This window comes from Homalodisca vitripennis, chromosome 2 (assembly GCF_021130785.1).
Source record: "Homalodisca vitripennis isolate AUS2020 chromosome 2, UT_GWSS_2.1, whole genome shotgun sequence".
NCBI lineage: Eukaryota > Metazoa > Arthropoda > Insecta > Hemiptera > Cicadellidae > Homalodisca > Homalodisca vitripennis.
In genome coordinates, this window is record NC_060208.1 from 30,128,718 (window position 1) to 30,145,669 (window position 16,952).

General features: G+C 32.5%; 1 protein-coding gene across 1 annotated transcript; it reads left to right on the forward strand.

Annotated features, from left to right (window-relative positions):
- Window positions 1–9,362: 9,362 nt before the first annotated feature.
- On the forward strand, window positions 9,363–13,767 carry LOC124356230. Its single transcript, XM_046807414.1, has 3 exons — window positions 9,363–9,677; window positions 10,619–10,751; window positions 13,154–13,767. The coding sequence occupies exons 1-3, from the start codon at window positions 9,673–9,675 to the stop codon at window positions 13,565–13,567; spliced, it is 552 nt and encodes a 183-aa protein (XP_046663370.1). The 5' UTR covers window positions 9,363–9,672; the 3' UTR covers window positions 13,568–13,767.
- The last annotated feature ends 3,185 nt before the right edge of the window (window positions 13,768–16,952 follow it).

The window sequence follows — 16,952 nt, forward strand, 5'->3', positions numbered from 1 at the left end:
CTTCCAGAGTGACAAGATATTCTGGAGGGGTAAGGTTGGGGGTAGGGACCGCCTCCTATGGAGATCTATGAGGAAGAATTTAGGGCACTAATCTCAAGTCACGTCCCCTCAAAAGAAGGGGATGCCAGCTCTGAACGAGTCTCTCCAGTCAAAGCAGGCAGGGGGGTTGCACACCCTTATTTTAAGGCTAGCAAGAACCTCTGAGGCTAGGGTACGAGCCCCAGAATTTCGACATTTGTGGTTATTGATGTGCCTGGACATGCATAAGATTGCCCAGATTTAAGTGACACATTGGATTTTACTGTACCAAGTGTAGGAAGATGAATTGTAAATGTTTTCAACATTGACAAAAGCCTATTTTTAAGTATTGTCAGAATGTGAAATCCAACACAAACTAATATTTTTATGGCTAAATCATGCAGTATATTTTATTAGTGCTTGCTAAACTAATTCCTCAAACTCATGATATGTCACATACTGTCCTGCTTTATCAGTTCAGGCATAGCATCAATTTTGTCTGGCACAACAAATGATTTTGGAAAACCTGTATCAGATTCATCATAGAGTGAATGTTGAATTCATTATACCAGTTTTTCACAGTATGTAGGATGGTGCTTCATTATTTTATAAAGGATTAAGTTTAGCGGTGCACTCTTGTTATGTTAATCCACATAAAAAATTATGAAAAATAAACAAGCAAAAAATTTTCACAAGTTATTTCATTACTTACCCGAGATGGATATTTTAAGTTTAAAACAGCACGACTAGTATTCAAATGATAGTGTTTTGAAGTAGTTAATGTGTGAAGCGTAGTAGTTACAGTTCAGCTGATGTTTTCAATGAAAACGTCAGCTGGCACCTAGCAACAATCGGTGATGCTGAGGCCAGAAATATAAATAACAACTCTGTATTTATCTTTATTATTTTTAGTGGTAAAGCCAAGAGAACATTATGGAAGTTAAAACTGCCTTCTCCACATCAGGTTTTATGATTGAATGATTGAAAAAAAAAGAAATATTGGAACAAATAAATCCATAAATAAAAATAAAAGAATTGATGAAGAGTCCAACCAGCTAATTTAAGAGTATATTTAACATCAACTGGTAAAACCATCTCCTTTTAAAAATTCTGGCTTAAGCCACTGTCCCTTTAAAAATAAAATTTACTGCAGTGTACATGGGGTTTTATTTAACCCTTTGGAGACAAACTTCCTACACATCCGACTGTTATAATAGTGACTTAAATATCAATAAAATACTTTACTTAAAAGAAATACATTGTAGTATCTAAGTGTTATTTACTAATCATTGTACCCAGATACAAAGGTATATTAAACTAATATGTAACCAGTTGTGAGACATTAACTATTAACACTTCGAGCTGTTTAATTATAAACTGCTGCTAGCAAAAATGACATTGCGTAGGTCCCAGGTCATGTAAGTACAGGAGGGACTGAGAAGGGTGACAAGCTGGAACTTCTGTTCCATTCATAGGCCCAGAACCGTTCCTCGATATATCTAAAATTCAGCTAAGGATGGAAATCTGACAGTGGATAGATAATAAGAACAAGAACTGGGAAAATACACCAGGCAAGAAAACAAGCAAAACTGTTCATCAGGTACTAGCGCAAAAGAACTAAGCAAGTAGGACCTAAAGTGCCTGATAGGTCCCTCACTGGACATTGTGGCCTGAACTGTAATCAACATAAAATAGGAAGGGTTGAGAGCAACATATGCCACCTCTGTGAGAAGGGGCCAGAGACTGCTTTGAGGGATTATTGCATATAATTCATATTAATTAAATTTCTATACTATATTACAGATTGACTTGGCCAAAATTGCTTCAGACACAATTATAAAAATGAAATAATCTAACACTTGAGATTTTAGATGGAATGAGGACATATTGGATTCATTTTATTAAAAACTTTAAAAAATGACAGATAACAAATTTGATTTTAATTTATTCTCTTTTTCATGTTAAGTTCTGTAAATTATTGTCAGAAACATTAAAAGTGGTCTTTGGGATCTTGATACTTCATTTAGAATTTATTTTAAACGTAAACAAAAATAAGTGATGAATAACATGTGTCATGGCTTGCGTTTGTTTGCATTTGGAGGCGGAACAAATAAATTTAGATTTTATGTGTGTTGTGAGTTTTTTAATGTGTTATAAATCAACTGAAAATTAATTGCAGCAGTTGATAGTTAAAATTTATTGTCATGTCAGTTTTCAATAAATGAGAGGTAACAAAGAATTTTCGTTTAGTGAAAGCTCATGCGTGAAAGATTATTCTAGTTGTTGGTAAGAATACTTATCAGGAAAAATTGCATACTGTAGCTTCACCAATTAAATATGTAAAGAGTTTAACTTTGTAAACTATGCAATACTTATACAAACATTTTTCAAACTTTTAAATAATTTATTGATTTTGAATATCCACACCTTAATTCAGAAAACTAATCTTTTTTTTTAATTTGTGGTTTACTAATTGATTACAATAATGGTTTAAATAACACATTGTACATTAGGAAGCTATAATGAAGTTTATTTTTATGTTTTTTGTTATATCTTCTAGTATTTATTATTTCTTATGTGCACAAGCCTTGGTGTTTCATGGTAATGTTAAAACAGAACAAAACTTTAGAGAAAGTCTATTTAAAATATATCCACTTTTCACTTCATCTTCTATGTGCCTGATTTCCAAAGACAATGATATGGTGAATTTTCTTCTTGAAAGTTACAGACAAAAAACTAAAACTTATATTGTACAAGAGTTCATTACTTCTCTGGAAAAGTGTAGAGTTGCAGTTGTTATCCAGTCAGATGTACCCAGAAACTGCATAGAAATCAATACAGATGAACTTAGACATCCATTGTATATCATCAATTACTCCACCAGTCCTAACCTAACTAGCCTGAATCGATGTCTAGCATACAGCAGATCTCCGGAGGTTGTGGCAATTTCTCTATCAGACAGTTCAGTCTTTGAATTGAGTTCTGTTTACATCCCACCTCGTCACTTTGTTAAGAGCAGTGTTGCCAATGTAATAGAACACAGAATCAAGCCAAAGACTCCAGATCTGGGTGGGGGAGTTGTCATTGCAGCTGTGGAAAAAATCGTGCCCTTTGCTATTATTGAAGACGAATCAAATCCAGGTACGCACTAGAAAAATTAGATATTAAGTCACTTTCAAATATAGAGATTGTTGTTTAAATAATTTTTGTACCAGTGTGGTACAATTTATTTTACAGTGTAAGAACGGCTGCCTGATATGAAAGTTATTGAAGGAGTAGCCTCATTGTCTCACAAGAAAGTTCTAGAACACACAGCTTGAATGGAGGGGAGCTTTTGGAGTGACTTTTGTGAGTAAATTATGTATGAGCCTGGACTTTTTATGAATAAACATGCATCCTGGGCTACTTTTGTTAATATTGTTGTGAGAGAGGCATTCATGATACAATGGATGCAAGACCATGAATTTGTCAGGCCCAAACATGGTTAATATTTATATTCTTGTTGAGTATAAATGGAAATTAATTTAAAGTACCAAAATTTTGATAATTTAAAGATCTGATGATTCACAAAAGTTCATAAAAGATAAAAGTGTTAATTTACAGATTACAACCAACCTCAGTTTAAAAATTGAAGAGGATAATAATAATGATTTGACATGTTTTATTGCTTATACTTAGAAAATATAATAATGTTATGTGAGGTATATTAAGGTTTTCTTTGTTATTTATTGAGTAATAGAAGAAAATGAGTAGGTTTCCAAGAATTGTGTTATGGCAATGTTTAAAGTAAGATGAAAAATCTTATTTTCAACAAAGTCTTATCTTCTAAGTGAATTTGTGGACAAATCCAAAATTGTCATATGTGTGCCAGAAAAAAAAAAAACAAAATGAAAGATTTTGGTTAAATTCTATAATGTGTTTCCAAAATATTTTCTGCGTTACTTTTACAACTGAATTGAAATGCAAACCAAAAAAATATGTTTATGATTGCTTGAAGAAGATAAGAAAGTATCGGGCTGACATTAAAGCCTTTGGAAAGTGTGGATAATGGCAGCACTGGTAGTTCATGACGACAAATGGAAAGTATCCTTCAAGATAGTATCCATCACATAGTACATCAAACTGCTTAAGGTTTGATGGCAAATAATGATCTGACCTATACTAACTCTCCAGAAACATGGTTAAGTTTTGTTGACAGATTTAATTAAGAGTTTATCCCAATCAATATTCCTTAGAAAAATCTTATATTTCCAAGGAAATTCCAAGTAGTGTGCTTGTGTGATACTATCTTCTTTAATAAATTAATGGATTAAGGCACTTCCTGAGGAGTTGTAAACAGGATACACAACTAATGCTAACTCACATGTTTTTAAATGTTAATGTTTTTCAAAAGCCTGGTTTCAATACCTTAGTTTTTCCCTAAACGCTTTGCATATATAATAGATTTTGTCCAGTAAAGTCAACTAACTTAACTACCTTTCATAACTGCATGCAAAGCAGTATTTGTTTTATATTTAATCAAGTTAATAGTCTATACCTTGACTTTGCTCTTGAGAGCTCTTAATGTAATCTAGAATCTCGATAATCAATGCCCAGTAGACAGGCAATCATACAGAAAACTTATTATGTCCCTCTGACAGAAAAGTGATACATTTTGTGAGAGTACTGAATGATTGCACCCAATTACGCTCAGCCAAATCCCATTGATGAATATGCACAATTAAAGAACTCATTGTTGTCTGTGTAGAATTGTGTCATGCACATTGTAAATTGTATAGAAGAATTCTTCTCATCTTATAAATAGTTAGGCTGTATGCGTTACTATGTCACACATCTTAAAATATCACATATGATTGATTGCCTTTATAGTTTGTGAACAAATTGATTTATTTTGTGTCCATCATGGTTACCTATGATTAATGTAAAAATGTTCACTAACTCTCAGCCAAATCCCATAGAGTGAAAACTCGTTGCTTATATAGAAATGCAGTGATGGATCCATGACAGGAGATTTTGAAAAATATGTTTTTATAAGAAAATTACTTTATATTACCATATAAAAAAACTTAACTGAATAAATTAAACTTTGAGTATTCATAAATGTCTGCAAACATTTTATTTTTTGTTAGACCAAAGTGCAAAAGTTTCTTGTTACAGTAACGATAGTGGTAAACTAAAACCAAGGTGATCCCTCCTGAAATCTGTGCTGGTTGCACCCTTGTAGAAATGAAATTCCATGTAAAATTTCAAGTTGCTAGGTCAATTTGCTCTCGTGATATCATGGGGACGGACAAACAGAAATGATTTATTTCAGCTCCTGGAATGATAAAGCTCTAATAAAATAAAGTTCAATGATGGTGAATGTTTGGCTGAATGTTAACAAAGCTTATAATTCAAGGGAATTTATTGTGCTATAAACTTGAAATTTGTTATGTTTTGCTATTATTAAGGGGTCTGTGATATGGCTATATGTCTGTTATTGATGGATATTGGATGAGATAAGAGATGAGTGCTGCTTAGATGAGTGAGCGATCCTGTCCCTGCAAGCAGCTTGCTTACCCGGCCATTGGTGGTTCAGAAGTGTTAGAGAGTGCTCCTTAGACTAAATTCACCTGGTAAAATAGGACATTCTTTACTTTACCTTTCAAAATTCCTTTGCATTTCAGCAGGATACGATGGTATTGAGATGGTCATCTTGAAAGTCTTGGCGAGCCATTTGAATTTTACCATAGAATATCACTTCTACAAGAACTGGGGTGCAATGGACAACAACAGCTGGGTGGGCGGAATCGGGCAAGCCATGAAAGACGGGAAAGCTGACCTTGCCTTCGCCAATCTTTGGCAGATATCTTCCCTCTTCAGTATAGTAGATTTTGGTCCAACTTTAAGTAAGGTAAATCAGGGTTTACATTCTGTACTGTGTTAGTAAAAATGCATCTGTTTAGAAAAGTTGAGAACAAACTTAAGTACTACGCCAAGTATGTTTTGGGAATTGCTATAGTTCATTGTTCCTACAACATAGTTTCGAGTTTGCTACTAGATAAAAGTACAAGAATGTTAATATTTAATCAATTAATGATGAGTAGCTAATAAAGAATGTTACTTAAATGACAGTTTTGTAAATGTTTGGCAGAGGAATGGACTCTCAGCAAAGGAAGAAAGCCCCAAAAACAAGATGAAGCATGAGCCCTCAGAGGAGGGCTGAAATACTCTATGGTCAAGGCATGAAGTGTCCTTCCTACATGTTTTTTCTACACAGTACACATAATTTAGTGCAAACATATGTTTTGAGAATTTTCTTCTTATAGTAGAGCAACACTTCCAAAACTACGTAGCATTAATCCAGATGAATGTGAATTTAAATGAGTTGAAAATTTCAACATTATAAATGAAATGAACTTTAATTATGTTACATTTTCTTTCAAGTTTCATTTATTTAAGCAAGCAATTCCTTTTCTTGGTCTTGGATTCAGCCCACAAAAAATACATACAGTTTAGTTTTAAGGGAGCAAAACTCTTGACTTATTTAGTTTTCCCTCTCCAGCACTTGTTAGTAGGACCGATGCTTCTAGGTGTCGAACGAGGCGACTCATCTCTTGTGAATTACATTACTGTATTCTCACCCCAAAATGTTGTTAGTTAAATGATTATGATTAATGATTAATTGTATCTTTTGATGTTTTGAATACTAACCAAATCCAAAAAGTGTAACTTTTCAGAACAAACTATTGTTCCTTGTAAGAAAACCAGAACTGGTGGATTTCAAATGGTGCAGTTTTCTATCAATACTTGAGCAAGATGTTTGGTTTGCAACAGTCATTACATTTTCTCTGGTCGTGATTGTCTACCGTGTAGCTAGTATGAAGAGACTTCAGTCGCATGTTGAAGGTACATACTAGAAGCATATCTTTTAATTTTATGACTTTATTGCTTAATGTAATTACGAGCATAATTGTTGTAATAACATTAAACGGTTAATTTATTTTTTATTCTATCTATTTAAATGTTTGGTAATCCTCACATAGCCTTGCGGTTATTACTATTTCTGACATTATATTTAATTTTCATTAAAAGTTCTTTTAGTATTTACAAAAATAATTTGTAACGGTTTCCTGAGCTTTCACATAATTGTGACTGTTTGATGACCTTGTCTATAATTCTTATTGCGTTCAGATGTGTTTTTTTACACATTTCGTATTTTTTTTTATTTTAATGACCATTATAAAACAAAAGTTAAATTAATATTGAAATAATAAATTATCAAAACGTTATATATTTCATGGACTGAATTAAAGCTCCAGCCCAGCCTTTAAGGACGATCTAAAAAGTCTCATATCTTACAGTATACTGTTAATTTTTGTTCAGAATAAAAACATTTTTGTACTTTCATTATATACAAAATTGATACAGAATTCAATATAAACTTGTATTATAACGGGACAAAATCATAGTTTTATTAATATTTGCCAAGAAATCTGATTACCAAAGAGGTAGGGGTAGTGTAGCTACATTCATATTCCAAACGCACCAGGCAGTGGCACAGTGTCACTATGCTATTCGAAACGCCATAAATTGTCGTTTTAAATGGCTGCCACGATCAGATCTCACTCCAATCGTGAAGCACATTAAGAACATAGCATTATGTTATGTTTGGAAGCACACGTAAAAAAACAGTTCAAACAAAATTAAAATCATCACTTAGAAAATTTTACTTTAAAAAAAATATTTGTAGCCCACAACTCTTAAGGAGTACATATTTATTTTTCATTAATAGAATCTAGATTGCAATATGGTGTGATTTGTTGGGGAAGGACCCACAAGTAGATAGATTAAGAGTAATACAAAACCACTTTATAAGATTAATTCTAAGCAAACAAAAAAGGGAAAGCTCTTTTCCTCTATTTATTGATATGAAGGTTTTACCTATCCAGCATCTTTATGTTTTTAAAGTTTTGAGATTATTTTATTTGCGTAGTGGAAACACTGAGACAACAGATCTTTTATATTTGACCAGAAGCATTGATCGTGGAATGTTCAGAACATTGAAAGTATCCAAGTCTTTATTTAAACATTCTTTTCAAAAACTAATATATATATTACCGGAGGAAATAAAGAAAGCACAAAACATAAATCATTTTTGCGTTCAAATTAAAAACTGGTTGTTGTGTCAACCAGATGTTTCTCATTTCAAGGATTAATTGTATCAGGGAAGCTGTATAGCTGAAATATTTTATTTGTTACAACATATTTAAGTTTCTTCTATTAATATGGGGCGAGTTGTTTATTTTTGTGTTTAATTATCACTTTTAATTAAAAATCTTTCTTTTAAACATTGTGAGTATTACTTTTTTGTTTATTATAAGGCAAACAGTAAAATATTTTTGGAAAAAGTACTACAGCTTTTCAAGTATATTTTGTCTTTAGTCTAAATATGTTTGTAGTTTGTTAATTAGCCAGATAAAAGTCAGTTGTGTCTGACAGACGCCACAAAGTGCGGCTCAAGTGGTAGTAACGTAATATTTATGGACTGAAGAATTTTATTAGTTTTTATTTAATACTATTACTGACCACAATACTTGTAAGAGTGGTCAGTGTTTTCCAGGGAAATTTTCATTTAATTTGTTTTGTGCATTTTCATGCTGGAATAAATCATTATTAGATTTGTTTGTGAATAATTGTGTTTGGTGTATGGAAACGACATTATGAGCTGTACTGTAGTTAAAATGGCGACAGTTGTTTTGAGAAGAACTTACCATTGACCTTACCAAACATATCAATCATAACATGAAGGAAAATCAAAGGTTTACAACCACAGATGGAGTGTAAGAAATTGTCTCTGAGAAACTTCGATATCATTAATTTTTGTGTCCAATGGCTGATGAACTCAAAACAAAATGAATGTGACCAGCTGTAAAGTTTCTTACCCGGTGCAATGGAGAAGGTGACGAATTTTTAAAAACCAAATATGAGACTCTGGATATAAAACATGGGGTGTGTTATGTCAATGTCAAACAAATAGGACAATCAATGGAGTGGCTTCACATGTCGCCTCCACAAAAGCTGCTGACACCTTTTACCTGCATATTCGGGAGAATGTTATCAAATGGTATTGAAAAGCTTTTACCTAGATACAATGAGTATTTTAAATGTAAATTTTATGTAAGTTTTACAGGCTTGTTCTTTGCATGTAAATGAATAAAAGTTGTAAAAGTTATGTGTAATTTTGTATTTGTTTAGGTAACTTACTTTCCGAATGACCCTCTTACTTTTTTATCACATTGCTGTTGTTAAATCCTATATAAATTTTCATGTGACATATTATTCATTTGTATACTGCCTTTATTTATTGTCCTGACTTTAAATTTTGTTATTTGACGAATTTTAAGGGAATCTTACAAAATTTAGACTACCTACATGTGCTTTTGATATCTTTTATAAATAAAACATTGATGGCTTGGATTGAAATTTCTTTTCACTTTCTCGACTTCCTCCATCTATTTTTCAGGTTGGGCAAGAAGTGTGATTATAATTTTTGGGTACTTCACCGTGTCTTCTTGGCTGAGAGGAATAAATGGCAGCAACACTCGTATCCTCCTCAGCTGCTGGTTGATATTTACTCTTTTGCTGACGACTCTACTGTCTAGTGGCGTATTTATGAGGTAAGATCCGCAGCATATACCATATTTTTGAGAAACTATTCTCACAGTCTTGGAATTTTATGTTATTCTTAAAGCTTTACTCCATTTGGAAGACTTTTTGAGGTGACTTTAAAGTAACCTGAGAGTTGCTAAACAAAAAAATTAGTTAAGCGGTTTATTTACTAACCCAGATATTGTGGTACACCTAGAGGGATGACTGTATTCCACGCCTACTAATTATGTAAACCAACTTTCCTGGAATTAGTGATTAAAGTTAAAATTGTTCGACTCTATCTCACTTTTAATGCTGGGTCTACAGAATTATTATTATTATTTTAAGCAGGTAGATTATGATCATTGCAAGTTCAAGATTAACACATTGTTTGTGTTCATTCAAGTGATTACGATGTTGGTCCATTTATCATTAAAACTATGTTAAACAGTTTAGGCAAGACTATAAAAATGAAATGAAAATGAAGATTAATGTCTTTATTAATTAATATTGAATAATGAATCTACTGTTATAGATCTTTAGAATCACGGCCTCAAAACCTTAGAATTGTATTTTATTATTTAAAATCGATGTTAGTCTGGAGAACCCTCCTGGAGAGCCTTTTATATCGCTGTCATATGTGTGACAATAACAGGTCCGTTTGCTTCAGCACATTGCAGCAGAATAGTTACTCAGAGTAATAAATTATTACCGGTTACAGGATCAACACAACCACTTTGAGAACCTTCTCCCAATCAGCTGTACGTGTATAATGCAATGCTGCTGAAACAGGCTGTTTTTATTGAACTGATAAATGTATATTAATAATTATTATATAGATATCAACATCATTTCTCACACTCATATCCAATAAATTCTCTCCTATTGAGTTCCACCAGTCTTCTGGCCTACTATTTCTAGTTTTGTTATTGTTAATATAAATAAACTAATAATAAAAATGTTTCTAAAGGCTCGCCCTCCCACACTACTCTCAAGAAGTGAACACGGTGAGACAACTTGTGGAGGGCCACTACTACTGGACAGCGCAGTACTATGCTCGCTTCAACAACGCAGAACTGAGAAGATCCATTTTTGACTGGGAGGTGGGCCAAATTTTAAATTCAAATTCAAATTAAAATTTTTTTTATTTTTGGAAAAAGCATTTAATATATTGCAGTATACTGTAACTATATCTAACCCTCTAGCATTGCTAATCGAGGGAGAACAATTGATGCTAATTATGTTACATAAATTCATCTACATTAATTCAGTAATAAATAGTTCTGATAATGATGAACAAGGTAAAATAATTTATAGAGATATTAAAATTCCTTCTTTCAATAAAAGCTATATAAATTCTTTTTTTTGCAAATTAAGAAACAAATTTGATTCATAGATTGATATACAAAAATCTATAAAATTATTAGAAATGCAATTGGAACATTTTATATTTGATAGAGTGGAAATAAGTTCTCAAAACCATTGTGAGTGACTTTTGATTCCCTGTACATTGAAAGAGAAAGTTACCTCTGGGGTTATCAGTACTCCTCTACTGTATCAGTTATCCACTACTGTATCTAACTGTAGTGGAATATCTAAGAGAATGAGAAGTTAATTAGAGCAAAAAATACATTAAAGATTTATTTTGTATTACAGGATTTGGACACTAGTTATTTAAAAGGTAAGCACAATTTTGTAGAGTACAGCTACCATCCACATAAAGTTTTCAAAACCATATTTTGAAAACAGAGTATTTCTTAATATATAAATGACAAAAATGTTGATCTTAAAGTACCAAATATTGTTAATTTAAAAAAATGTCAATTTGAAGTTTATTATTTTCGATGAACATATGAAAAAATAAAGGATTTCACACATCTGCCAAAGTTATGTATAAAAATAGAACAGTACATTTAGATGATTAGAATCTATCCTCTTCAGGTGCCAAAACCCCCCTAAGGAACAAGGTTAAAGTAGCACACACCCCCGTCAGAAACATCCCCGTATTATTCTGTATAAGTGGATGGCATCTGTTCTGAACAGTGACACGATTCAACATACTGCCTTGGACAAACACATATCCACACATATGAACACATATGAATTTGTGACTTGCAACCTGTTATAAAATTTAACTTATACATGTTCATCGCCAAACATTTTGTTTTTTTAATTTTTTGTATTTGCTTAACCGTATGATGGTATTTTTGAAAGGAGATAGATTCCAATCTTCGAAATGTTTTTTATGTTTGTAATATATACCTATTCTTTATATTTGCCAAATGTCTGTAACTTCTGATTTCCTTTCAAGCCAATGAACCTTTAATTTACTAGCCCATACATAATATACATAAAAATCGTTCCAAGAATGTGTAAGGCGCCCAATACGAGATGAACGATCTGAACAGTTTTAGAACTAAGGTAGGAGCTCATATACCATTGTCACTAACTTAATTTGTAATGTCATAAGAGTTATACACGTCTATGTTATTTCCTGAATTCAGCTGTCAGTTAGAATTGAATTTATTTTTCCAGAAAATTGCAAATATTTGGAATTTATATTACAGACAATTAAAAAACATTCTTTACATAACCTATTAGAACCTATAGTTGCTAGAATCGTTATAAAAGGGTATCAATTTCGTCATCCTCATCTGCCACTGGAGAATTTGGTCATGATGATTTTTTCTTTGAGTTCTTCTTTACTATCGTTATGTTGTTAGGGATAATCAAAGTCACTCCAGTCTTAAATACGTTTGTGAAGTGCCTGATGATGGAATCATTGATTCCGAAAGGACTAGCAATAAAAAAATAAATATTGGAAATTTTAATATTTATATACCAGTGATAGTAAATATACAAAAAATTGATAGGGAACATAATTAATGCTTAAAATACAATTTGTCCTACATTTAAACAACAATACCTACAGTAGAAGCCACGAAAGAGTGCAGTTGGCGGTGACCAATCAAATGGACAGGCCTGCGCGACGTTGCCACGCAAGTCAATTGCGACAAGTCAATTGTTTCAGCGAGGACAAGTATGGCAACGTCGTTCGGTACTCTTTGGATGTTCAAGGTCACACGCCAAATACTAGGCTCCTCTCTCAACTGCACTCTCTGGTGGTCCCTACTGTAATATTGTTGCTTCTCATAATGCAATGGAGTAGCTAACGCATCAAAGGCTTTAAAGATGTAATGATTAGATTATTGCAATATAGAAACATGTCCAATCTGGTTTACGCGATCTTTTACAAAGACTGGGGCTATGGATATATAGTAGGATCTTAATTATGTAATTCTTTTGAGATGGAAACAATTTTGGACTTTTTTACTTGAGATGAATAATTTCTTAAGCTAGTGAAGAATTGGGTCAAAAGTCAAGACAGGTTATTTTTTAAGTTGAACTAAACAAACTTTTTGTTAAAAATTGTTAATATGTAGGCTAATATTTATCAGTAATTCAGGCTACGTTCACCTCAATAATGTGTTGATATTTTGTCCAGAACCCCTGGCACCGTCAGTTTGAAAAGAAATATGTGTATCTGGAAGCTGAGGAGGTGCGTTTGAGAGCAGAATCGGACAAGAAAATTACATTTCCTGTGCAGGCCTTTGGGCGAAGTATCATTATTATCAACACAGATGGTCTGGTTCGACAGAAAACCTTAAAGAACTTCAGACTGGCCGAAGAAGTGATACGTGAAAGCCATGTGTCGTTTGGTGTCAAGAAACGCTCTGTCTTGCTGAAGCCTCTAAAGATAATCTCTAGAAAATTTCTAGAGGTAATACTTCATAACTATTTTCAATATATAATTTATACTATTTATATTAAAGTATGTACATTTATACTTTATTTTATATATAGTCTGAGAGGGTCAAAACAGCATCTAACCAGCCCTTGTAACCTACTTCCGATCTAATATATTTCAAGTGCCACAACTAGTTTGATTTTTCGTCCTGACGAAGAAATTACATCATTAAATTACTCATGTTATGTGTAAGTAACAAAAACCAAGGCAACAATATATAATATTAGATTTTGAATTTTATCACTGTTTTTAAAGAGTTATATCTTGTCTAGGTCTAAAAGTAGACTGATTGTATGCAAATCTAATTTTCATTTTATTACAAATAAGTCAAATGGTTTCATACCACACCACTGGGAATGAGGTAGCCATATTATTTTTAGTTATCACTTGAAAATCAATCTCATATATTGTGTTTCAGTCAGGGCTGCTACACGCATGGAAGGAAGGAGTTCTTCGCAGATGGCCCATGTACGATACTACCCATTTGTTACATTCTGATAGGAAAACTCCCATCTTCATACATAAGGCACCTCTCCGACTGTACAAGCTCCGGCCAATATTCCACATGCTTTTGTTCGGCTTAGGTGTCGCTACCCTAGTTTTCATTATAGAAATCAGTTTGTAGTTTTCTGGTGTTTTTTTATATGTAGAAGATAACAAATGTGGTTTCATTAATGCATAGTTTTAATAGCACCAAAATTTAGATCTTAATTTAAAAGATTATAATTGTTCAGAAAATAGTTTTTGCATGATTTTAACAAACTGAAGCACATTTATTATATCAAATAATAAACCGCATTTTGAGTTTAGCTGAAACGTATTAGGAAATCCTCTATATGTAGTTGGTTTTATCCACCTCCAAGATATACTGTATTTTGATAATTGAAATAACATGTTGTGTGTTGTAAATTTGTAAACATGGCGTGTACATAAATTCTAAATCAGAAATGTTGAATAAATTTGGAGGAATAATCTTTTGTAATTCGCTCAGCATGTGATTTCTTTCAATTTTTTTTATAAACATCTTTGAGGGTCATAGAATTGAGTTCGGGATTCTCTAATAGTAATTACATTCTCATTCATGTAATAATATAACATCCCTTTATAGAGATATCATTTTTAGGATAAATTCTGAATTGTTTTAGTGAATGATACTATCTAATTGGAACACCATGTTATCATGTAGAACTGTAGTGTAGTTTACAGTAATTGTTTGTAATTAACACATATCACTATAAGTTTTCAATGTTAACTTAAACAATGTTATATTACAAGCATTGTAATGTACAGCAAATTGTGTTAGTTGTTTGTAATCTGCACAACTACTTTAATGTTTTAATATATGTTAAACATTCTCATATTACATCGAACTGTAATGTAGTTAACTATAATGGTTTTAAGTCACCATAAATTACTACTATACATGTTTAATTCAATGTAAACATTATTATATTACATAGAGCTATAAAGCAGTTTACTATAATTGTTTGTGGTTGGCACAAAATACTATAACTTTTTAATATTATGTTAAATTAGATTGAAAAGTAAAGCAGTTCAATATAGTTTTTCGAATTGTCACAAACTACTATAATGCTTTAATGTAATTCCAAATATAACATTTGGTATATTTCATAAAACTGTAATGTTGTTTAGTCTAATTACTTGTAATCAGCACAAAATACTGTCAGGTCTCAATAGTATGTTAACTATTATATATATATATATATATATATTCTTTTTGTTCTCTTAGGAAAAGAAGCTTATAAATTGCACTTAGTCCTGTAAGAACCTTTGCGCTGCTTCCGGAGTGACAGGATATTCAGGATGGGTAAGGTTAGGGAGTAGGGGCCGCCTCCTATCGAGATCCATGAGGAAGAATTAGGGCACTACATCTCAAAGTCATCCCGGAAGAAGGGGAGGCCAGCTCTGAACCAGCCTCTCCAGTCAAAGTAGGCAGGGGGTGGCACACCCTTGTTGAGGTTAACAAGAACCTCTGAGGTAAGGGAACAAACCCCACCAACTCCAACAGTCATCTTCCACAGTAGACTAGACCTATCGAATTGCCCATGAACCCCAGAATCTCAACATTTGCGGTTGGTTAGTGATGTGCCGCTACTGGACATCCATAAGGTTGCCCAGATTGAAGTGGCACATCGGTTTTTGCTGTGCCCAGTGGTGGGTTCAACTGGAAGGTATAAACCAGCCAGAAGTGATCCCTGCTGGATACGATTATTATATTAGATAGAGCTGTATTTGGTTTATTGCATTCGCTTTCCCATAAATGTTAGAACTAGGCCTGGCCGATGGATTGTGCTGTGAATGAGACTTTGACAATGATGTATCAACCCGATACCTCTCAGTTTGAGGACAGCAGCCTAACTTCTACGTTAAGGTGAAGGTCTACTTGAAGAACAGATACTAACGGGCGTACAAATAACCGTAAACACTCAATGTCTGGTTCCATTTGGTGGCCTTAAAAAGGAAGGAGAAAATTATCATATTCAGAATTGTTTTGTAAGGAGCAAAGTTAAAATATAAAAGGATGTTCGACTCATCTAAACCATTTGAACTTTTCTAAGTACAAGCTAAATTAATGACTAACTGGTTATGGAAATACTATGAGCTGAAAACCTTTTAGGTCAACCCACCCTCTATTAAGGTGGAGGAAAAATAATACTATTAAAGATAGTACGTTTAATGTATAAAAGATTATAACTCTTTAGTATTTAGTGCACTGTATTATTGTAATAATATGATTTGCACCCAAAAAATGTACATTTTCAATGTTGTCAATAAATCTGATTTGATTTGATTAATATTTTCTTTGTTTATATCCTTATTTTAGTTATCTTTCCAGTTTAATTTTATAAATTAAAGAATACTTAGATATTATTTCTTAATTGTACTACAAGTCTTAATTTAAATATATTAATGGTAATTTGAAATAATTTTGCTAATTTAAATGGCTGTACAAGCAATTCAGACCAATAGCCGAAGAATCGTACATTTGCCGAGCATTGGACCAACCATCAGACAGTTTTCCTCATATTGCAAAGTTTCAAAGTTTTGGTCGAGTGTTTTCTGGTTGTAATAAACATGCTTGCACAGTCATACATGTAGTAATTACACTCGAACAGGAGGCCTTCATGCTGACGGACATGCACATATATAAAATATGCATACGAACGTAACGAAACAAAAGTGCGTGTTTAATGATGTGCCATGCTTCGAGTTTAATGATTTTATAGACTTCACCAAATGGGTTTACATGATATTGACCACCTTATTACTAATAAATAAGATACTTATTCGGTTACTCGGATTATTAATTTTGAAATAAGTTATTGGTTTAATTATGTGTAAAATTAAATTTAGAAACAAACCTAATTTACATAAAATTTTTCCCATTTCATTAATGTTTTTTTGTGAATACTAATTCTTATTACTGATTTTTTAAACATGGAAAGATTGTTTGGTGAGACATATGTTTTATCTT